Source organism: Phycodurus eques, chromosome 14 (genome assembly GCF_024500275.1).
Source record: "Phycodurus eques isolate BA_2022a chromosome 14, UOR_Pequ_1.1, whole genome shotgun sequence".
NCBI lineage: Eukaryota > Metazoa > Chordata > Actinopteri > Syngnathiformes > Syngnathidae > Phycodurus > Phycodurus eques.
Genome location: NC_084538.1, coordinates 13,057,680 through 13,081,203, shown reverse-complemented (window position 1 = coordinate 13,081,203; position 23,524 = coordinate 13,057,680). Strand labels below are relative to the sequence as shown.

Below are 23,524 nucleotides of genomic sequence, written 5' to 3'. Positions count from 1 at the left end.
ATGGGGTGCTGACTCAAGGCGTTGTGAGTAGGTGGGAGAGAATACTTTGAAGACCTCCTTAATTCCACAGACATGCCTTCCCATGAGAAAGCAGAATCTGGGTTCTCTGAGTCAGGCACACCTATCTCTGGGGTTGAGGTCACCGAGGTGGTTAAAAAGCTCCTCGGTGGCAAGGCCCTCGGGGTGGAAAAGATCCGCCCCGAGTTCCTAAAGGCTCTGGGTGTTGTGGGACTGTCCTGGTTGACACGCCTCTGCAACATCACGTGGACATCGCGGACAGTGCCTCTGGATTGGCAGACTGTGGTGGTGTTACCCCTTTTTAAGAATGGGGACCGGAGGGTGTGTTCCAACTACCGAGGGATCATGCTCCTCAGCCTTCCCTGGTAAGGTCTATTCAGGGGTGCTGCAGAGGAGGGTCCATCGGGAAGTCGAATATCAGATTCAGGAGGAGCAGTGTGTTTTTTTTCCTGGCCGCGGAACAGTGGACCAGCTCCACATCCTCGGCAGGGTCCTCGAGGGTGCATGGGAGTTCACCCAACCAGTCTACATGTGTTTTGTGGACTTGGAGAAGGTGTTCGACCGTGTCCCTCGGGGAGTTCTGTGGGGGGTACTTCAGGAGTGTGGGGTGCCGAACCCACTGATACGGGCTGTACGGTCCGCATTGCCGGCAGTAAATTGGACTCGTTTCCAGTGAGGGTTGGACTCCGCCAAGGCTGTCCCTTTGTCACCGATTCTGTTCATAATTTTTATGGACAGAATTTCTGGCGTAGAGGGGGTCCGGTTTGATGACATTGCATTGTATTGCAATGTATTGCATCTCTGCTTTTTACAAATGATGTGGTTTTGTTGGCTTCATCAAGCCGTGATCTCCAACTTTCACTGGAGCGGTTCACAGCTGTGAAACTCATCACTTCCAAATCTGAGACCATGGTCCTCAGTCGGAAAAGGGTGGAGTGCCCTCACTGGGTCGGGGAGGAGATCCTGCCCCAAGTGGAGGAATTCAAGTATCTTGGGGTCTTGTTCACGAGTCAGGGAAGAATGGAATGGGAGATTGACAGGCGTATTGATGCAGTGCCTGCAGTGATGCGGACTTTGTATTGGTCCGTTGTGGTGCAGTAAGAGCTAAGCCGAAAGGCGAAGCGCTCAATTTACTGGTCGATCTACGTTCCTACCCTCACCTATGGTTACGAGCTGTGGGTCATGAGCGAAAGAACAAGATCCCGGATACAAGCGGCCGAAATGAGTTTCTTCCACATGGTGTCCTGGCTCTCATTTAGAGATAGGGTGAGAAGCTCTGTCATCCGAGAGGGGCTCAGGGTACAGCCGGTGCTCCTCCACATTAAGAGGAGCCAGATGAGGTGGCTCGGGCATCTGATTAGGATGCCTCCTGGCTGCATCCCTGGTGAGGTGTTCCGGGCACGTCCCACTCGGAGAAGACCCCAGGGACAACCCAGAACACGCTGGAGAGACTATGACTCCCTGCTGGCCTGGGAACGCCTCGGGATGCCCCCGGAAGAGCTGGATGAAGTGGCTGGGGAGAGGGAAGTCTGGGCTAAAGGTACTGCCCCCACGACTCGACCTCGGATAAGCGGAAGAAAATGGATGGATGGATGTCCCTATACCTTTGCCCATAAAATGTAAACTAACATTTTGTTAGACACATGAAATATGCCATATAACTTTTCTTGCAGCCAACCTGAAGGAGTTGATCTCGCAGACCATGATCAGCTGGGCCCAGGAGTGTCATATCCAAGATCCGGAACTGGTGCGGAAGATGTTCAGCCTACTGAGGAGGCAGTATGACAGCATCGGTGAGCTGCTCAGGGCCATGAGGAAGACTTACACCATCAGCGCCGCCTCGGTCCAGGATACCATCAAACTCTTGGCTTCTCTGGGCCAGATCAGATCGCTACTTTCTGTTCGGATGGGGAAAGAGGAAGAAAAGCTCATGATTGATGGACTTGGGTGGGTGAAACGTTTCCCAGGTGGATCAGCTTTTACCTCTAATATAGTCGTGGATACACACTTTATACCAGTGCTCTTTTTTCCCTTCCAGTGACATCATGAACAATAAGGTGTTCTATCAGCACCCCAATCTAATGAGAATACTGGGCATGCATGAGACTGTCATGGAGGTCATGGTCAATGTGCTCGGAGGGGACAAATCCCAGGTTTGACAGCTTATTTGCCTATTAAAAGGGCCCACACAGATTTCACTGCATGACTGCCATAGAAATAATGATGCTTGCTTTAGACTATCTCTGTACTCTTTCAGTGTTTTCATTTCTTTGTGAGCTCTGAGCAATGCGGTGAGCTCTCTCTTGAAGGTGGCAAAGGGCACAATTTACCTTGCCAGTGACTTGAAGTTGTCTAGTCTCTTCGCTGTTCATTATGATTAAATATATGCAAGGAATGAAGCCATTAGTGGCGGCACGGTGGCCGACTGGTTAGAGCGTCAACCTCACAGTTCTGAGGACCCGGGTTCAATCCCCGGCCCCGCCTGTGTGGAGTTTGCATGTTCTCCCCGTGCCTGCGTGGGTTTTCTCCGGGCACTCCGGTTTCCTCCCACATCCCAAAAACATGCATTAATTGGAGACTCTAAATTGCCCGTAGGTGTGAATGTGAGTGAAAATGGTTGTTTGTTTCTGTGTGCCCTGCGATTGGCTGGCAACCAGTTCAGGGTGTACCCCGCCTCCTGCCCGATGACAGCTGGGATTGGCTCCAGCACGCCCGCGACCCTAGTGAGGAGAAGCGGCTCAGAAAATGGATGGATGGATGGAAGCCATTAGTACTAGTAGTTGAGTGGTTATTTATATTCACTTGCCACATGATTAGGCACACATGCACAAAGAACTAACACTGGAGTTGTATCATAAATTGCCTTCATTAAAATAAGAGTGCACAAATGTGGCTGAAACAGAACACTATTAATGTAATGATTTATATATTATTATAAATGTAGTGTACTGTGGTGTGGAGCTCTATTTATCTCTCATGTAGCTAGATCAGGTAAGCTAAACAGTGCAGGTCTTCACCACTTTCAACAACACGTGGGCGGCTGTGGCTCAATTGGCAGAGTGTGTCGTCCAGTGACCAAATGGTCGCTGGTTCGAATCCCGGCTCCGACTGTCTGCATGGCCAAAAGTGTCCTTGGGCAAGACAATGAACCTGAAATTGCTCCCAGTTGGCCTGGCAGTGCCTTGCATGGCAGCAACTGCCAATTAGTGTATGAATGTGTGTGTGAACAGGTGAATGTGAGGCTTTGTAAAGCTCTTTGGGCACTGTGTAGATAAAGCGCTATAAGTGCAGTCCATTTACCATTCACAACAAGAAACATATTATTGAATACTGTACTGTACTGTTGCGGCATCACAGTTCTGAGGACCTGGGTTCAAATCCGGCCTCGCCTGTGTGGAGTTTGCATGTTCTCCCCGTGCCTTCATGGGTTTTCTCCGGGTACTACGGTTTCCTCCCACATCCCAAAAACACGCATGGTAGGTTAAGACTCTAAATTTCCCGTAGGTGTGAATGTGAGTGTGAATGATTGTTTGTTTGTGCCCTGCGATTGGCTTGCAATCAGTTCAGGGTATACCTTGCCTCTCGCCTCTGGGAAAGGCTCCAGCATACCTGCGACCCCAGTGAGGATAAGCAGTGTTGGAAATGGATGTACTGTACTGCAGTGGCAATCAAATAGACATGACTACTGTTTATAAATGTACAAGGTATTCGCAAATTGTCATGATGTCTACAAGTTACTACTAGTTACTAGTTTGACCAACAACTGGTGATAACTTGATTAATCTTGTTTGGAAAAAACATCACACAGCTCGAAAGCAGTTTGACTCTACGTTGTATTTGTCACCCTATAGGAAATAGCCTTCCCCAAGATGGTGGCCAGCTGTTGTCGGTTCCTGTGTTACTTTTGCCGCATCAGTCGTCAGAACCAGAAAGCAATGTTTGACCACCTAAGTTACCTCCTTGAAAATAGCAGTGTTGGCCTAGGTGGGTGAAGTTTGAATTAAGTTTAAGATGCTACATTTACACATTGAGCTGCACTACTATTTGAATTTAGAAGCACTGCAAAACGTAACTTTGTATGTATTAAATCTATAGTAGTAAATGTAGTAAATCTGAACCTTCTATTCTGTGTTTGGCGTCTCCCACAACACGAAAAAAAATGTCCTACAGAAAATGCTATTGAAAAATAGAGTTTGGTTAAATCTGAAGTGTACAGTATATTTTGTGTTGCAGCTTCACCGGCTATGAGGGGCTCCACTCCTCTTGATGTGGCAGCTTCCTCAGTTATGGACAACAATGGTCTGGCTCTCGCACTGGAAGAACCTGATCTGGACAAGGTAGAACTCTTTGGAAATGTCACTTTAAGATTTTAATACACTACACCACACAAGGGCCATACTTACACAGTGCAGGGACAATGATAGGCAGTTGGGGACCTAATGGTCATAGTACTAATAGGGTGGGAGGTGGGTAAACACTAAGCCCAGAGAGCAGCTCCTTTCTGCCCGGTTGTGGTGGTGGCAGGGCGGTCTGGGCGTTGGATGGGGGTGGCGGGTGTTGGGGGGTGGGTGGGTCCCTGTGTTCTTCTCCTGATAGCTGGTCGGGGTTCTTTGGTGGGGCTGGGGGAGAGCCCTGCTGGGGCGTGGGTTGTGTCCTGTTAACCGGGCTGCCCTGGAGTGGGTGCCTCGTCCGCCATACCCTTTTGGATGTCTGTCCTCCGTGTTTGCACAGCAACTGCAGGACACTTTTGATGATTAATGCGCTTGCATGATGGTGTTCATTCCTTAGCATGTTGTCCGTAGACACACGCCCGTGGGATTTAGTTGCTTGGTGCGGAGCCACTCCCTAATCACAACCCTTATGACTTTGTGAACTTCCTGGACTCTCCTCGTGCTTGCAGTTTCTACAAGTATTTAGGTACTACATACCCACTCCTACCACACTCTAGTTGCACTGCTGGGTTGATTACCCCTGTTTCATCCCGCCCTGTCCTATTTCTACTCATTGTATCCCTCCCATGCAGGGTGTAACACTACTGTCCCAGATAGAACCCAAATCCCATGTAACAATGTTGTAATGTTATAAGCCAGCATTCTGTGTTGACTTGTTTTTTTTCTCTGTTCCCTTATCTCTCTGTCTGTACCCTCTCATACCTTGCTCTGTCCAGCTGCATTTTCCATTAAATATCCATCACAATTTAAATAACCACAGAGTGAGTATATAAAACTCCTCTGTTGAACAGAAAAACAGTTGCACCATAAAAAGGTATACAGATGCTACATTTTGCATGACCAAGGAGCCGAGCAGGATAGATTTAAAAAAATAAAATAAATGAATTAATTAAAAAATGTTTTGGACGAATTTGGTTGAACTCGAAGTATACATAAGCATACTGTATGTAAGGTTATGTTTTCTTTCTTCACGCAGGTGGTGACCTACTTGGCAGGCTGTGGTCTCCAGAGTTGTCCGATGCTTCTGGCCAAAGGTTATCCAGATATTGGCTGGAACCCCATTGAGGGAGAACGTTACCTCTCCTTCTTGCGCTTTGCCGTCTTTGTCAATGGTATGACTGCTGTTGACATTTCCACTCTGTCTTTGTGATTAATAGTCCACGTTATGTGACTATAAATATTAAAGCTAGTGGGTCAGTTACAAGCAGAGTTTCAAAAGGCTTCATTCAGTTGCATCAGGGGAAAGCTGCCTGGGGTTTCAAGTCAAACTTAGCATTCTATTTAGTTAAGGCACCACTGTTTGTATTGGACCTCATTAGATAATGCAGATGTTGTGTACCTACAATGTCAGCTGAGTGTATTTGTTTTGGATGACTTATTTGTGTTGTAGGGGAGAGTGTGGAGGAGAATTCCAGTGTTGTGGTCAAGCTGCTCATCCGTCGTCCCGAGTGTTTCGGACCTGCCCTGAGGGGGGAAGGAGGGAACGGACTACTGGCGGCCATGAAGGAAGCCATCAAGATCTCAGAGACACCTGCTTTGGATCTGCCTGGTTCTGTGCAGGGAGTCAGCTGTGACGTGTGAGCCCTACAGATAAAGCAAAGCTTATTGAATCAATACAGAGGACTTGGAACATAAGATTAGCTGCTCATCTATTTTCCCTTGAGTATTTTTCCTTATTTTGTTCGGCTGACAAAGAAAGTCTTCTTTATGTTTGTGTTTACCGCCAACATCTAGATCGGCTGATGGCGACGATGAAGAGGAAGTGGTGCACATGGGCAATGCCATCATGTCTTTCTACTCAGCGCTCATTGACCTGTTGGGGCGTTGTGCTCCAGAGATGCATGTGAGGGTGCTACAATTCATATTTTTGTCTTGTTTTTTGTCATTTTTTGCATGTTCTTTTGCTGTCTACAGCTAATCAACAAGGGCAAAGGTGAAGCTCTCCGTATTCGTGCCATTTTGCGCTCATTGGTGCCCACTGAGGACCTAGTGGGAATCATCAGCATACCACTCAAAACACCCATTATTAATAAAGGTATAGTGTATTCAGTCTCTCTCTCTCTCTATCTCTCTCTCTCTCTCTCTCTCTCTCTCTCTCTCTCTCTATATATATATATATATATATATATATATATATATATATATATATATATATATATATATATATATATCCATCCATCCATTTTCTTAGCCGCTTATCCTCACAAGGGTCGCGGGAGTGCTGGAGCCTATCCCAGCTAACTTCGGGCAGGAGGCGGGGCACATATAAACAAACAACCATTCAGAATCAGAATCATCTTTATTTGCCAAGAATGTCCAAAAAACACAAGGGATTTGTCTCCGGTAATTGGAGCCGCTGTAGTAAGACAACAGACAGTCAATTGACAGAGAATACCTTTTGAAACATAAAGACATCCATCCATCTTCTGAGCCGCTTCTCCTCACTAGGGTCGCGGGCGTGCTGGAGCCTATCCGAGCTATCATCGGGCAGGAGGCGGGATACACCCTGAACTGGTTGCCAGCCAATCGCAGGGCTCATATAAACAAACAACCATTTGCACTCACATTCACACCTATGGGCAATTTAGAGTCTCCAATTAATGCATGTTTTTGGGATGTTGGAGAAAACCGGAGTGCCTGGAGAAAACCCACGCAGGCATGGGGAGAACATGCAAACTCCACACAGACGGGGGCTGGGGATTGAACCCGTTAAGGCCAAAAAGGCATACAGTACATTATATACAGTGTGTTCACAGACTGTCAAATGTCCATGTATCACTCTAGTGACAAGTTAGGTGATATTAAACAGTATTAATTATATTTGCATATTACAGCATGGTGCCTTGTATAACAGTGGTTACAAAAGCTTGAACCTTTAGAGCAGAGTGGAAGGTTATTGATTTCATTTTACTGCTCATGCCTTTTTAATCAGCCAAGCGCTTTTCTGTGCACTCCCACAGCTCTGAGTAAGCCAGATCACTTCTACACTGAGCTATCTTGCTCTATTGATTGATCTGCATAAGCACGGCAAGACCTGCCTCTTATGCAGCCGTGAGCTTTGTCAGCAGACAAGTGTAGAAGATAGAAAATTCTCATCTGCTGAATAAACAAACATACGATAGGGGCAAATGTATTGAGACACTTACTTAATCCAACATCAAACCTCTTAGTTACCCTTGAATCTCAATTGTTCGTCTTACCAAGATATTTTGGGCAATTCTATGGCTCCTACTTTGTTGGAGTAGTTTGGTGAGGGCCATTTTTCTGTTTCTATATGACTGCGCATGGTTTGATGTGTGTGTTGCAATACTTTCATTCATACAATGTACATCCAAGCAATTTTCTGTTTTCGAGGATATTAAATCCCAAATTTTTTGTGTCTCTCAGATGGAGTGACAGAACCTGATATGTCAGCCTGCTTTTGTCCGGACCACAAGGCCCCCATGGTGCTGTTCCTGGACCGAGTGTATGGTATTGAGGACCAGAGCTTTTTGCTTCACCTACTTGAAGTTGGGTTCCTTCCTGACCTGAGGGCTGCAAACTCTCTAGACACAGTAGGTAGACGTTGAGTGGCCTTCTATTAATTTTAACAATTATTGGGTGGAGCAAAAAAGAGGTGCTTTTAATCAAGGTTCCTTAAATTTATTCATCTATTCAGTCTTAATTCTTGTTTATGAGCAATCTTTTTTTATTTTTAATGCATTATTTAATGAAAGCTATTAATCAAACTTTCATTCCGCTCTTAACTTTATCATCTCAACAGAACACAATGAAAAGTATTATTATTATTATTATTATTTATTTATTTATTTATTTATTTTTGCATCCCAGAGACTGTCCATAAAGAGCGCTGGAGTTCCTGTGTATGTTAAGTGTTGTATAAGTTGTAAGTAAGTTGTAAAGTCTCAGCTTCCAGTCCTTGGCGAAGGACTATTTCTCATTTTCTGCATAACTAGCAGTGTCCGGGACTGATGTGACTGCTCAACTCATTAAACTATAATCTCTGACTGGTGTCCATATAAACACAAAGGTTTTCACATCAACAGATACTCAATGCTAATTGGATCTCGGCTGCATGTGTGATCATCCATTACCTGTCACTGTAATAGTGGCCTGCTCCTTTTAGCGCTGTCTACTACCTGTTTTTGCTTTACGAGATATTTTTTCAAGGTGAGGTTGAATTATGTTAATTCATTCATCTTCCGTACTGCTTATCCTCACTAGGGTCGCGGGCTGCTGAAGCCTATCCCAGCTATCTTCGGGCAGGAGGCGGGGTACACCCTGAACCGGTCGTCAGCCAATCGCAGGGCACATAGAAACAAACAATTATTCGCACTCACATTCTCACCTATGGGCAATTTAGAGTCTACAATCAACCTATCACGCATGTTTTTGGTGCAGTTATTTATGGCCTAAAGCACAATAAAAAAGGGCATTTAGGAATTTACTCAAAAAATAGCATTATAAGCATTATCTCTACAATATTATGATTATGACAATCATTTTGTCTCTGCTCTGTATCAAATTTAAAATATGGTTAAAAAAGAAGACTTTCACTTCCCTGTGACCCTGAACAGGATGGACGTTATACAAAGATTTCATATAAAATAGATTGATAAAAAGAAGAAAATTGAAAACAGCGTTATTTGGTTCGACTCTGCCACTGAACCTTTTATTGTTTATGTATTCATGTGCTGTCATAGTGACATTTCCACCCCACTCTGCGCAGGAGGGTCTGTGCACCACTGAGACAGCGTTAGCCATGAACCGTTACATCGGCTCAGCTATGCTCCCTCTCCTCACCCGTTGTGCGCCCCTCTTTGCCGGCACCGAACATCACGCCACGCTCATCGATTCCACCCTGCACACCATCTACCGCCTCTCCAAGGGCCGCTCCCTCACCAAGGCCCAGAGAGACGCCATAGAAGAGTGCCTGCTGGCTGTCTGCAAGTGAGGAGAGCACAAAAAGCACATTTATCTGCGTTGACAGGGGTTGAGATTAACAATAAATCTGATCTGGTTTGTCTCTCAAGTCAGTGAGGAGGTTAAAAGCAGCTCGGGGAGGGCGCTCTTATCTCTTTCTTGCTTTTTTCTGCAGGCACCTTCGCCCCTCTATGCTGCAGCAGCTTCTGCACCGCCTTGTCTTTGATGTACCCTTGCTGACTGAATACTGCAAGATGCCTCTCAGGGTGGCCAACATATTCTTCACTTTTTATTAATTTATTTTTGTTTAAATCTCTCATCCCCCCCATTGCCTTGCTTGCGTATCTCAGAATCCCACCTTATTATCAGACCTTTTCTTGTCTCTGGTCACTGTGGTCACCTACAGTCTTACAATGTGTTGTACGATTAAGATAGCAGTTTATACCCCCTGTGTACACATGGTACACCTCTTCGCTAAAGTGAAAGTGTTGATGAAATGGGCAGCAAGGGGAGGAAAAATGTGGATGAAGTATTAAACTTTGCAGGCTTGTTGACTCCGCTCAGCCACTTCCGTCTGGGAGCCAGGAAAAAAAATAAAAAATAGCAAATGTTATAAGATGTGACTGGCCTGTGAAATAGGGAGACACACTTTTATGTAGACATATTCAGATTGAATTTGTGCTGCTTCTGTGCATTTCGACAGCTTCTATGCTCATTGTTAGTGTTCTAAAAGTCTGAGCCACAAAATTTGTATACCTTTAATTCCTCATATGAAGTGACATTTTCCCCCCCTGTTTTTCCTCCAGCTACTAACCAATCACTATGAGCAGAACTGGAAATACTACTGCCTTCCATCAGGCTGGGGCAGCTACGGCACAGCCTCTGAGGATGAACTCCAGCTCACCAAGAAGATCTTCTGGGGAGTGTTTGATTCTTTGTCCCAGAGGGTGAGTCATCACCTCCATTGACATAGGCTATCACTGCTGTCCATCGAGTCAACACAGTAACAAAAGAATAATATGAATATGAATGTGAATAATAATTGAATAATAATTGTTGTAACAAATACTCACTTTAAAAACGTGTTTTTACCATAAATTGCAAGAATTTCTATAATTTTATTGCTGTACAGCCTAAATTTGTATTTCCAAATGCAGATTCTACTGCTCGGCAAAGCTCCAATTTGCTTCTAGCCTCCTGCTGCTCCCTGCTGCTTCCGTTTTGGAGTAATGTAATAGGTCAAATGAAAAACCCTGCCAACTAAAGCTGAGAGAAGGCAAATCACCGCCAAGCATTGCGGTGGGAATCATAATCAGATTACCCCCTATGCATGTAAATTAAGACCAAGATAGAAGTCCTGTAAAATAGAATCATTAGCAGTTGCTCGACTAATATGTGCACATACTGAGTGAGCAGCTGGGATCTTAAGGACTATTCATTCATTCATTAATTTTCCATACCGCTTATCCTCACTAGGGTCGCAGGTGTGCTGGAGCCTACCCCAGCTATCTTTGGGCAAGAGGCGGGGGACACCCTGAACTGGTCGCCAGCCAATGGCAGGCCACATATAAACAAACAACCATTCGCACACACATTCACACCTACGGGCAATTTAGAGTCTTCAATTAACCTACGATGCATGTTTTTGGGATGTGGGAAGAAACCGGTATAGCGTATATTGGCATTTGGATAAAATGTAATTTATTTAAGAAATAAATTTGTCGAAGCAGCGACTCCTGAGTTGATTCCGGTTTGGCGGGACTTGACGCCTAACGTTATAATCATGCTATTTTGTCTCGTAAAGCACACCACGTCTCTTTTTATATGTGTAAAATGTTGGAAAAGCGACGAGAAACCTTTTATCAGTTTTATAAGCTAAAGGTTGTTACATTTTATGAAATAAGAATCCTAGATTACAAAGGCTTCATTGTTAAACTCAAAACACACACAAAACAAATCAAAGAGTGGAGTTTTATATATTATTTAATGAAATCTACAAAGGATCTAGAGGGGTCTAACTACAAAAAGGGAACACGAATAATGGTAAAAGAAATGCTGGACTAAAGTTGAAAATGTGAGCGTTTAATGCGTTCAGTCAGAGCGAAAGAGAGAGCAAAGTGAAGCTAGTAATTTCCCCAAAATTATTAGGCACTAATATTGTAGATTCTGGCAACGCTTGTTGTGCTAACCGTAGATCAATTGGTCGGTGGGGATGGTCTTTCTCTGGACATCGCAGGAGGGAGAAGAAAGCTTCAGACGAGGAAAAAGGATGGACAAAAGAAAACCAAAAAGATGTAAAAGGAAAAGTTGTTGTCCCGCTGGGGTCCTCTCGTAACCTTCCTGCCGGTTGAACGGGTGGCGGGCCCAGCTCTTGCTCTCAGCTGCATGCATGACCGGCACGGGATGCCGGTAGTTGCTTGCTGAGGCTCCGCCGACCGATCGGGGCTAGGAAAAGCGATCGAAGCCGCATGGCTGGTTTCCTCGATCGAAAGTGCCGTCAGCTTGGTTGTGGCGGCCACTTGCGCACATGGTGACACCGAGGCGCCGGGGGACAACAGAAAAGGAAGGTGGTTGGCCGTGGCCACACCCCGGCTGCCGAGATTAGCGAGCCAGGACAGCAGAGAAGCAGGACACAAAAGAAAAAAAAACAAGAGAGCGAGAAGAGCCAGGAGTCAAAGGTTAAATACCTAGGAGGCGTTCCCAAAAGGACAGAGGAAACTGGAGAAGACTACACCCATCGACTTGAATTATAGTCTACAGTTAAGACATAAAAGTGGTGTAAAAGTCATCTTGATATAAAATACTCCCAACTTTGTACTCTTACTCATAGATCAAGCATATAGAATGATTGCCTGTAGAAAACTCAAGCAGTCACGGGGAGAACATGCAAACTCCACACAGGCGGGGCTGGTATTTGAACCCATGTCCTCAGAACTGTGAGGCAGATGTGCTGCCATCGTAAGGACTATAAGGAGCTAAATATTTTAGCTCAAGGGAGTCAAGGGAACGGATCAAAGATTGTATATGCAACTACAGCCTTAGCTACAGAGTCATACCTGAAAGTATCTGGTCATTTGCAATGGGTGCTAAACCAACAACCTGGATGAAATTAATTCACTTTGCATCGACAAAGCATACAGTATTTAATTCAAATTGCATCAGATTGGGCTGCTGTACAATTAGTATTTTTTGGTAGTTTTTATATTTTTTTATTATCAATATATAAATAAATATGTTATCATATGGTGTCAAAAAGGAGGTAAGTTGTACAAAGCCAACAGGAAAGCTAAATCCTATGGATGAAAACATCTCTCTGGCACACGTAGTAAGCAAAAACAGTCAGACATTTAAATGTGCTCGGTAAAATGTCTTCACCAAGCACATTTTCTGTTATTTAGAGTTGTTCGATTGGTCACTTAATGATCATGCATGTGTGCAAAGGACTTCTTGCCATTAATACCTTGAAATAATGCAAATGTCTGGACTCAGCACCTTTATCTAAATGCATGCTCACGAAAGGAGTCTGTGCAGCGGGCCGGCCTAAGTACATCAATATCAGAATGGATGATATTGATCCAGAGCCGTAAGCATGCTATAGTGCTTCGGCTCTTAAGATAATTCATCGTTAACGTCTCTTCCACAGGCTTTCTCTTTGTCTTGTCGTTACGTCATTCTCTTCCCAACTTTAATGAGCAAGCAATGAATGACAATGCTTCAGTGAGGGAAAGCTTTCTTCTTTTTTTCAGCAGAAATATGAGCCTGAGCTGTTCAAGATGGCAATGCCTTGCCTCAGCGCCATAGCTGGAGCTTTGCCGCCCGACTATGTGGATGCCTCCATTTGTGGAACAGTGGACAAACCAGTTTCTGTAAATGCTCAAGGCAACTTTGAACCCAAACCTATCGCAACTACTACGTAAGCCACATTGGAGCTGCACATCTCATGCTCTTTCAAAAAGTTACAAAAGGAAATGCAACTTCATGCATCCCCTCTTACTAAAATAGAGTTTTGCCATTTTTCAGCATTGCCCTCCCAGAGAAGCTTGAGCACTTTGTCAGCAAGTATGCTGAACATTCTCATGAGAAGTGGTCAGCAGAGAAGGTAAGGCCAAAGCACACATCCTCAAACTATAATCATGCAAACTGAAGCCACCAGGTGTAGTCATTTCACCTTGAAACTGGAAAGAGTTTTGAAAAGAATTTTTTGGTCTTGTGTGCTTACGTCAGATACCCCCCCCCACCTTTTTTTAAACGGGGTTTTGTCAATTTTCTGTCCTGTTTACTCTATGTAACAATGGTGCAAACTTTGTTGTGTGCACTTTTTTTTCTTAAATCTTCACACATATCCATTGCTTTATATATCATTGAGCAAATGTATGTTTCCCACTCTTCATTTGCAGGGAACTCCTCAGAGCAAAAACACTACCACAACTAAACTTTACTGCTATAAATTATGCAATACTAGATACATGGTTGTAGAAAAAGGACGGTTGTGAGCCCCTTAATTTTCATGACAATAAGGTAGCTTGTTTATGTATAGAGGGACTGTTGCATATGTGAATATTCCTGTTAGAACAAAATGTGAAAGTATCATTGTGTGTAGGATATTAGGGGACAATAGAGAAGCTGTCTTATCTGCTATAATTCACTGTGATTGTTCTCTAGGTGCTGCTTGGATGGAAATATGGAGACTGTGTGGATGACAAGGCTAGAATTCACCCACAGCTCAGGACATACAAAGCTCTGACAGAGAAGGTAAGGATGAAGTCAAGTATACATACTGTATGATTGAAAAATCCATTCTCCGTTCTACACCAGACTTAGCCAATCATGCATTTATGCTTTGCCTCATGCACTGGAGCACAGTTTGCTCATACAGAAAGTGCCTTTTGAAAACTGTTCCCACGAAGGTGGAAGCATCGAATTGTCCAAAATGTCTGTATAAAATGATGGAAAGAAAGGTAATTCCTGCTTCTTTATTCTTCTTTCTTTGTTACTTCTTGATGTTAAGGAGAAAGAGATTTACAGATGGCCAATCAGGGAGTCATTGAAGACCATGCTGGCAATGGGCTGGAGTGTTGACCGGGCCAGAGATGGAGAGAGCGTATCTCAACAGAGGGAGAATGAAAAAATGCGAAAGATCTCTCAGGTCTCACAAGTATGATAATTTTTTTTTTTACATAAATAGACATGATGAACCAATTGAATAATGTCAGATATTGAATCAGAATCATCTTTATTTGCCAAGTATGTCAAAAACACTACATGAATTTGTCTCCGCTAGTTGGAGCTGCTCTAGTACAACAACAGAGAGTCAATTGACAGAGAATACGTTTGAAACATAAAAATCACAGTCACTGAGCAATAAAAGGTTACCAGTAATGTGGTAATGCCGGTACAATTTATTTTTATTTTATTTATTTTTTTGGACAATTGTGCAAAAAGATGCAGAGTCCTCTAGCGATTAGAGCAGTTTGAAATGACGAATAGAACAATAGTCGGTGCAATGACCATTGTGCATTCTTCTAACATTTTCAGGCAAATGGTTTTAATCCCAGCCCAATAGACACAAGCAACGTGGTCCTAAGCAGAGAGCTGCAAGTGAGTTACCACACATTTGTTTTATTACTTTCTATTTTTTCCTATCAAAGAACAATAGACAAGCTATAAAATGAATAACACAAATTACTGAATGCCGACCAGTATTGAGGCACACGTTTCCTTCTGTTTTGTCTTTGGTCCAAGGGGATGGTGGAGCTGGTGGCTGAAAATTACCACAACATCTGGGCCAAAAGAAAAAAGAGTGACCTTGGAAGTAGAGGTGATTTAGAAGCGGTGCACTCAATTGTGCTTCATGTTTACACGTAGATACATTCAGAAAGTACAGTATGTGCTTGACCGTCCATCTGACACATTGAATGTACTGTACCTACTTTTTTTTTTTTAATCCTGTCAAAGTGCCAGCGGCATGATATGTTGTTTATTTTGTATTGTATGTCTGAAACAATTGCAGTTCAAAATTCACCTACCTATAAATTACTTTGGCATCATAGCTTTACACAGGATCATGGGTCTAGGTCTCCAAGGTATGGGAGACCTATATTGTTTGCAAACTGGGCGGACATGCAGTAAAATAGGTCCATAGCTGTTTCAGCTGCTTAGTTACTGACAGCCGACAGTATAGCTTCAGTTTTATTAGGTGAAAGGTCACTAGTAAAGAGGTCAAACCTCTTGACAAGGACCTTCTTATATATGCCATAATGTATACACAAGAGAAAATAGTAAGACAAAATGAACACTTAACATATCTGGTAACACATGGTGGCGTGCATTGATAAGATTTTCCAGGTCATTGTCCAGGCACATTCTGTTATGCTGTGCCTCCACCTCATTTAAGCATCTTCCCTCTCATACGTCTTGCTGGTAATGAATGATTGGACGCTTTGCTTTTAGGCGGAGCTACGCACCCTATGCTGGTGCCCTATGAGACGCTCACAGCCAAGGAAAAGGCACGTGATCGAGAGAAGGCTCAGGATCTCTTCCGGTTCCTGCAAATTAGTGGCTACAGCATCACAAGGTGGACAAAAACGGGACTAATTCAAGTTCCTTGAGGAGCCGTTTGATAGTATAGTGAAGTGATCATTATGTTATGTATTGTGTTGCAGAGGCCTCAGGGACTTGGAGCAGGATCCCTCATCCATGGAGAAAAGGTTTGCTTACAGGTTCCTCAAAAAGCTGCTCAAGTACGTCGACTCGGCCCAGGACTTCATCTCTCACCTCGGTATGATAACGCAACAGAAGTGACAAGAAGAACCATGTGAATGTTTTATTAAATGTTGATCTTAATATTGATTTCATCCAGAGGCCATGGCTGCCAGTGGCAAAACAGACAGGTCACCTCATGAGCAAGAAATCAAGTTTTTTGCCAAAGTAAGACTGTGATGCATTTACCGTACATGTACATTGTATATATATCTCATGTATGTACATTTGTTGCCTTTGTTGTGCCTCTGCAGGTTCTTCTCCCGCTTATTGACCAATACTTCAAGAATCACTCCCTCTACTTTCTGTCATCACCCAATCAAAACCTGAGTAGCAGCGGCTGCGCCTCCAACAAGGAGAAAGAAATGGTGACCAGGTGAGCACATTGCCTTGCACGCCCAGACCGCTCATGTGCACTGCATGACAGTAACACTCATTGCATGACATGACAACAGACTTTATTTACAGCCTTTCCTCCAGCTGTTAACTCATTGTAACTCTCTCAATTCTTTCCTGTTTCTTACTTTCACACATCCAGCTTGTTTTGTAAACTGGCAGCTCTTGTCAGACATAGGATCTCTCTCTTTGGTAAGCTGCTTCCTTCTCTGTGTATGACGTACTCTTTTAGGCTTATACATAAAACAACATCTCTTTTGAATTATAGCTACAAAATGGTATTATTTTGCAGTTTGTTATTCACTGCCGTTGGACAACGAAAAGCATGTTTTCCCTTTTACCCGAAACACAAATCAATAATTAAATTGATCAATCAATCACTCAATCAAATCAATCATTTTGATACATGTTTTCCACTGGAAAGCAACACTATCCAAATATAAACAATGTAATATTCTCAAAAGAATGAGGATATTTTTGTAAGTAGATGATTACATTTTATTTCCCTTTCCGACTTGTACATTTTTTAAAATGTACATCCCCTCAGCATTATGCAGTTGAACTTTGTGTAGCCTGAGCTGCTTCTAGTGGCACTTTTCAGAGCAAAGGATTACCTAGAAGCACTATTTAGTGGGAAATCACATACAAAAAGTTAAGCACAACATTACATTGAATCTGGACTACATTCCTACTAGCCGAAATGTTGTATTTTGGCACATAATTTATTCAATTTCAATCCGGTTTGGTTTTTAAGTAGCAAAAATATATTTTCTTAGGAAGTGACTCGACCACGATGGTGAGCTGTCTGCACATCCTGGCACACACACTGGATACCAGGTAGGTGTAGACATGACAGCAAATAATATGATACTCTGAATAATCTTATTGAAGTCCAAATGAGCATTCTGTTAAATGGAGAACTGTTAAAACGTTGAAAGGATTTGCCAGTTTTCCCAGCGTACAAGGACTATGGCTTGAAATAAAATGTGTTACATCCTCACTAAAAGCATATTTGTCATGAAATGTTCTTTTTGCTGGAGTGTCTTGTGGGAGGCACTGGCATTAGCAAAGAGCATCCTGGCATTTCATTAAGCAAACAAGTTGCATGCAGCATATGATGCCCAAGGCTTACAATGTGCTGCTTGTTACTGCAGCTCACACGTATTGAAGACAATATTGTTTCTTGTCTTTCATTTGTCTTTTCTACTAGGACACACCAAGGCCTTGTTATTCATTTAGCTACATGTTATGAATTGTGAAATGCTGAAAATAGACAAACTTATCGTATTAATGGATTACATACAGTGTTTCTGTACTTTGACACCAGCAAAGTCACCTTGGATGTATTGTAAATATTTATGTAATTTATTGAATAAATCACTCATGTTTCTGTGTAAGAGGTAGTGAGGTGGATGTCTCATAGTTCATGAGCATTCATACAGAGAAGTGCTGTGCTTTACATGCCAAGAATTATGCACTTGTTTATTACCTAATATATTTCCCTTCAGAGTGTTGAATAAGATCTTTTCCACTATGGCAGGACAGTGATGAAGTCGGGCTCTGAATTGGTAAGGGTCGGGCTCAGGACGTTCTTTGAGAATGCCGCCGAGGACCTGGAGAGGACGTTCGAGAACCTCAAGCTGGGGAAGTTCACTCACTCGCGCTCACAGATGAAAGGCGTGTCCCAGAACATCAACTACACCACGGTGGCTCTGCTCCCCATCCTCACCGCTCTGTTCGAACACATCACGCAACATCACTTTGGCATAGACCTGCTTTGTAAGTTGTCAAAGCTAAGACTTGATCAAACAAATATTGATATGCATGCCAAATGTGATGCTTGTTCCATTTTGAGAAAAGAGGAGTGGCAAACTTTGTTGGGTAAATTACTTCCCAAAAAATTATATATAGCACTAGATATTGTCATTTGAAAGGAATGAATTGTATTACTCTTCCTTACTTTTATGTAATTTCACAATACAACTGCAGAATTCTGAAGCATAACATTTCATGTAATACATCAATGTCCTTTCACATGAAAACATGATTACAAATGATGATAATCCTATTCTGTCAACTTTCCATAAAATGTTTTACTTTTTCCACACTATTTGTTTTAAATTGCCACAGATTAAAAAGTCAGTGTCATGAGTGATGCATTACTATAGCCTCCGTTCAGAAGATGTATGTTGGCCAAATAATAATAATTCTGTGTCTTCAATGTCTGGCCCTAAATAAACTAAAAACATAGAAGATGTACTGTATTTGCTTGGCTACAACGATTAAAGTCAATTTTGTCAAAATGAATCAACAGTGATTGAAAAGCTCACCATTGACATTACAGTCAGATACTGTAAGCAGGAAGGTGGGATGTGAATGAGGACCCAATATAAACCAAGATGAGCAATAGTTGTCAACTGAATTAGTGGATTTGTAGATTATTTTAGAATCCCAGCGGAATGCTTTTTATAGGTTGTAAAGAGTCGACATGTCCTCAGAAAAGATGTCTTGTCACCACAAATTCTAAATACTGTATGTTGTGTTCTTCAGAATGTAATGTAAGGTAATGTTTATATTATTACCATAATTTATTAGCAAAGCCTTGCATTAGTGTGTTACATCTTTTGTGTTGTTTTTGACACTGATAGTGGTTTCTCAAATTCCCAAGAGCAGCAATACTACATTTGATGTCACTAAATTTCCCACAGTGTAATAGTCATACTGAACTCAAGCAGATTGTCTTGACCGAAATGATTTGAATCCCGGTCATCTGACAAGAGAATGGCATTAATAAACACTTTAACTGGAACATATCAACAATGGATTTTTGTCCCTGGTATTCAGTGAATAATATATAGGAACTGTGAGGACATGTTTAGTAGATGACATCTTATCTGTCACAACACGATTCAGTATGTCTTGTTTTCCCCTTTGCTGTTCCAGTGGATGATGTCCAAGTGTCCTGCTATCGAATCCTGACCAGCCTCTATGCTCTGGGGACCGGGAAAAACATCTACGTAGAAAGGTATCCCCAATATTAATTATGTTAATCCAAGAGTACTGCAGTTCAGTCATTGTAAATCCCAGCCTTGACAGACACTACTATTCTCTGTGTCCCGCAGACAGCTACCAGCTCTCGGCCAGTGTCTGGCCACCTTGGCGGGGGCCATGCCGGTGGCTTTCCTGGAGCCGATGCTCAATATGTACAACCCCTGCTCAGTCTTTACCACCAAGAGTGGCCGTGAGCGAAGCAGTAAGCTAGTTATATGTTGTCCTATCAATGTGCCAAATCTGCAGTAATACTAAATAAGAGCTGGTTAAAAGCATGTTTCTACAGTATAATAGATAATCCACACTGGTGTCTTTAGTTCTCGGCATTCCAGACTCAGTTGAAGAAATGTGTCCCGGGATGCCGCGTCTCGACGGGCTCATTAAGGACATCAACGACATGGCCGAATCTGGAGCGCGGTACACAGAGATGCCCCATGTGATTGAGGTGGTCCTTCCCATGCTTTGTAACTACCTGTCCTATTGGTGGGAGAGGGGGCCTGAGAACCAGCCAGCCGGTGGCAGCAGCGTGTGCTGTACCACTGTCACTTCAGAACACCTCAGCCTCATTCTGGGCAACATCCTCAAGATCCTCAACAACAACCTGGGCATTGATGAGGCCTCGTGGATGAAAAGGATTGCAGGTGGTCACATTCCCCATTGAGTCTTAATTACTTTTGTTCTAAACATTGGTTAGCTCTTCTTATGGTTGTCGTACAAAGCGCTTTTAAATTGAAACCATTTTATGGAATCAAGCATTAACTATAAGAACAATTAAGAACAATTTAACTATTGCATTCTTAATGATCTATTTTATTTACTGTAAATATCACATAATATATTGTACTTTTCAAGGTCCAACAGCAATTAAGTATTTTATTTGAGCTATAGTAGTAAATAATCATCATAATCAAATGAGATTTAAAACGAGAGGTAAATCATAATTCCGTATTTGAATCATCATCATCATCATCATCATCACCATCATCATCGTGATCATCATCATATTATAATTATTATTATTAATTATATAATAATAGTGGTCAGTGAGTGTTGGCAGTATTTATTAACTAGATAGAAAGTCGTTATAGTATATATCGCAATATCGTATATATCTTCCGAGCCCGCAGCCTCAGCGCCACCATGCCTCCTGTATAAAGAACCTCATGTTCCGCCGCCCGAGCCCTACTCCGGGGACCTAGGTGCATGTAGCCAGTTTCTACTCAATTGCTCACTCGTTTTCAACCTTCAACCATACAGTTATCCCACCGAACAATCCAAAGTAGCATATGTCACTAACCTCCTCCGCGGCAAAGCAGCTAAATGGTCCACTTCCTTATGGCTAAACTCCTCCCCGGTACTCCAATCATTCAATTCCTTTTCCGATTAATTTTGTAAAGTGTTCGATCACCCCGTTCAGAGCAAAGAAGCCACCCGTCGTCTCCTCACGCTCACGCAGGGCGCTAATTCTGCAGCGGAATATTCCGTAGAGTTCCGGATATTGGCGGGTGAATTTGGGTGGGATGACGCGGCACTTCGGGAGATTTTTTCCAATGGCCTTTCCGAGCAGCTCAAGGATGAGCTAGCAGTCCGGGACGAGCCCTCCTCTCTTGAGGATCTTATCGGCCTTTCCATCCGTCTGGAGAGAGGGGATTCACTCGCGCAAAAACCCTCCCACCCCTAGCGCTGTGCATCACCCTGTTACCCACCAAACTGTGCCATTCACCTTGCTTATTTCAGGAAATCACCGCAAAAACATTTTCCTTTTTGTCATCCCTTCTGCTTATACCCCATTAGTCCTTGGAATTGCCTGGCTTAAAAGACATAACCCCACCATAGACTGGACACACTTAGCCATCACCAGATGGAGCCCTCACTGCCACTCACACTGCCTGCTCTCAGTTATACTTCCTTCTGGTACACCACCACCCTCTTCCATGCTCGTTGACCTCTCCGGAGTCCCTGGAGAATATCATGATCTCTCTCCGGTATTTCGTAAAGACCTGGCCATTTCTCTCTCTCTCCGCTTCCCCTAATCGACCCCTCGTTTGAATCCGTCTGTGACACCAAGGTATTCACCAAATTGGATCTACGGAACGCCTACCACCTCATCCGTAGCCGAGAGGGGGACGAATGGAAGACCGCCTTCAATACCACTCTCGGACACTGAGTATCTGGTCATGCCATTCGGTTTATCCAACGCCCCTGCAGTTTTCCAGACATTTATTACTGACGTCCTCTGTGACATGCTCAACCGGTTTGTATTTGTATACCTTGATGACATCCTCATTTTCTCCCGCTCCCCAGAAGACCACAGCCTCCATGTACGCCAAGTCATTCAGCGTCTCCTTGAAAACCAGCTGTATGTTAAACCTGAAAAGTGTGAATTCCACCTCTCCTCCGTACACTTCCTGGGCTATGTCATCTCCAAAGGTCAACTACAACCCGACCCTGCCAAGATCCAAGCAGTCGTTAACTGGCCCACTCCCACCACCCGCAAAGAACTACAACGTTTCCTTGGTTTCGCCAATTTCTACCGTTGGTTTATCCGTGATTACAGCAAGGTCGCTATTCCCCTTACTAGCATCACGTCCGCCAGCTCCCTCTTTCGTTGGACTCCAGCAGCATCCCAAGCATTCAACCGACTCAAGACCCCGTTCACCAGTGCGCCCATTCTCTTCTGTGAGAGGACAGCAGGGGCAGGGGCTGTCCTCTCACAGCGCGACCCCATGACCCAGAAACTGCACCCCTGTGCCTTTTTTTCCTGTCGTCTGTCCCCTGCCGAGAGGAACTACGATGTCGGCAACCGAGAGCTACTGGCCATTATATGGGCCTTGGAAGAGTGGAGGCAGTTGTTGGAGGGGACTGAACAACCATTTACATTTGGACCGACCACAAGAATCTCGCTCACCTCCGTTCCGCCAAACGCCTTAACCCCTGACAGGCTCGCTGGGCTCTCTTCTTGAGCATGTTTATTTTCAATCTCTCCTTCCGTCCTGGGTCCAAAAACAGCAAACCTGATGCCCTGTCTCGACTTTACTCACCCTCCACCAGCCCTGAAAAACCAGAACCCATTCTTCCTTCCTCATGCTTCGTTAGTGCTGCCACTTGGCAAATCGAACTGGTGGTTAACGGGGCCCAAAAAACTCACCCGGATCCCAAGACCGGGCCTCCAAACTGCCTGTTCGTACCAGATTCTGCACGCTCTGACGTTCTTCAGTGGGCTCATACCTCCAAACTCACCTGTCATCCTGGCATCACCCGCACCATTCAGTTCATCCAGCAGCATTTCTGGTGGCCCAGCCTTGTTCCTTGTTTTTGACTCCTGTGTCTCCTTGTTCCAGTGTGTTTTCTCCCCCCGTTTTCCTGATCCACGTAATTCCTGCCGCTAAGCCAGCCACATGTCCTCACCACTGCCTGCCACCTGTCCACACCGCTGCCTGCCAACCCACCTAGGACCACCGCCATTACCTTTCATCAATAAACTATTCATCCTTTCACATCTGCCTCCAACTGCTCTTGGATCCAGCCACTCTCTATTCGTGTCATCCAGCCAGCCCCTCCCCCCAAAAAAACAACAACAGTAATTACACAAAATAACACTACAGTACAGTACTGTATAAAACATACAATTACATAACTAATTAACAGAAAATATTTGAATAGAATGTGAATAATAAAATCATTATTTATTTATATTATTATTTAATGTGTTAATTAAATGGGCATTCAGGGCGGTTTTTGATATGGGTGACAAGCACCCCAGGGGACCAAGAGCTCATCTCTTTGGCAAGGATGTTATGTGAAAAATTAAAAAATGTGAAAAATGTTCTATACTTTTTTCATTGAGGAGAAATCACATTTCTTAAGGAAAATAATGTCATACGCAATACTGTATACATAAAATTTACAGTATATTACATATTGAT

General features: G+C 43.5%; 1 protein-coding gene across 9 annotated transcripts in view; it reads left to right on the top strand.

Moving 5' to 3' along the window:
• Positions 1-23,524, top strand: part of LOC133412675 (ryanodine receptor 3-like) — a 113,677-nt gene that overhangs the window by 65,569 nt on the left and 24,584 nt on the right. For 5 of the 9 annotated variants that reach the window (XM_061696219.1, XM_061696218.1, XM_061696220.1 and 2 more), the window contains 28 exons: positions 1,692-1,965; positions 2,057-2,171; positions 3,870-4,002; positions 4,252-4,355; positions 5,446-5,581; positions 5,860-6,046; positions 6,204-6,312; positions 6,384-6,504; positions 7,857-8,023; positions 9,199-9,419; positions 9,568-9,658; positions 10,199-10,339; positions 13,142-13,305; positions 13,413-13,491; positions 14,055-14,144; positions 14,401-14,547; positions 14,928-14,990; positions 15,135-15,210; positions 15,843-15,966; positions 16,055-16,170; positions 16,252-16,319; positions 16,406-16,527; positions 16,690-16,739; positions 17,324-17,384; positions 18,088-18,326; positions 19,491-19,572; positions 19,670-19,800; positions 19,916-20,239. In XM_061696219.1, coding sequence (XP_061552203.1) covers positions 1,692-1,965; positions 2,057-2,171; positions 3,870-4,002; positions 4,252-4,355; positions 5,446-5,581; positions 5,860-6,046; positions 6,204-6,312; positions 6,384-6,504; positions 7,857-8,023; positions 9,199-9,419; positions 9,568-9,658; positions 10,199-10,339; positions 13,142-13,305; positions 13,413-13,491; positions 14,055-14,144; positions 14,401-14,547; positions 14,928-14,990; positions 15,135-15,210; positions 15,843-15,966; positions 16,055-16,170; positions 16,252-16,319; positions 16,406-16,527; positions 16,690-16,739; positions 17,324-17,384; positions 18,088-18,326; positions 19,491-19,572; positions 19,670-19,800; positions 19,916-20,239 — 3,735 coding nt within the window. Of the gene's footprint in view, positions 1-1,691; positions 1,966-2,056; positions 2,172-3,869; positions 4,003-4,251; positions 4,356-5,445; positions 5,582-5,859; positions 6,047-6,203; positions 6,313-6,383; positions 6,505-7,856; positions 8,024-9,198; positions 9,420-9,567; positions 9,659-10,198; positions 10,340-13,138; positions 13,306-13,412; positions 13,492-14,054; positions 14,145-14,400; positions 14,548-14,927; positions 14,991-15,134; positions 15,211-15,842; positions 15,967-16,054; positions 16,171-16,251; positions 16,320-16,405; positions 16,528-16,689; positions 16,740-17,323; positions 17,385-18,087; positions 18,327-19,490; positions 19,573-19,669; positions 19,801-19,915; positions 20,240-23,524 lie in introns of all 9 variants that reach the window. The other 4 variants (XM_061696214.1, XM_061696211.1, XM_061696216.1 and 1 more) reach the window with 1 other exon arrangement.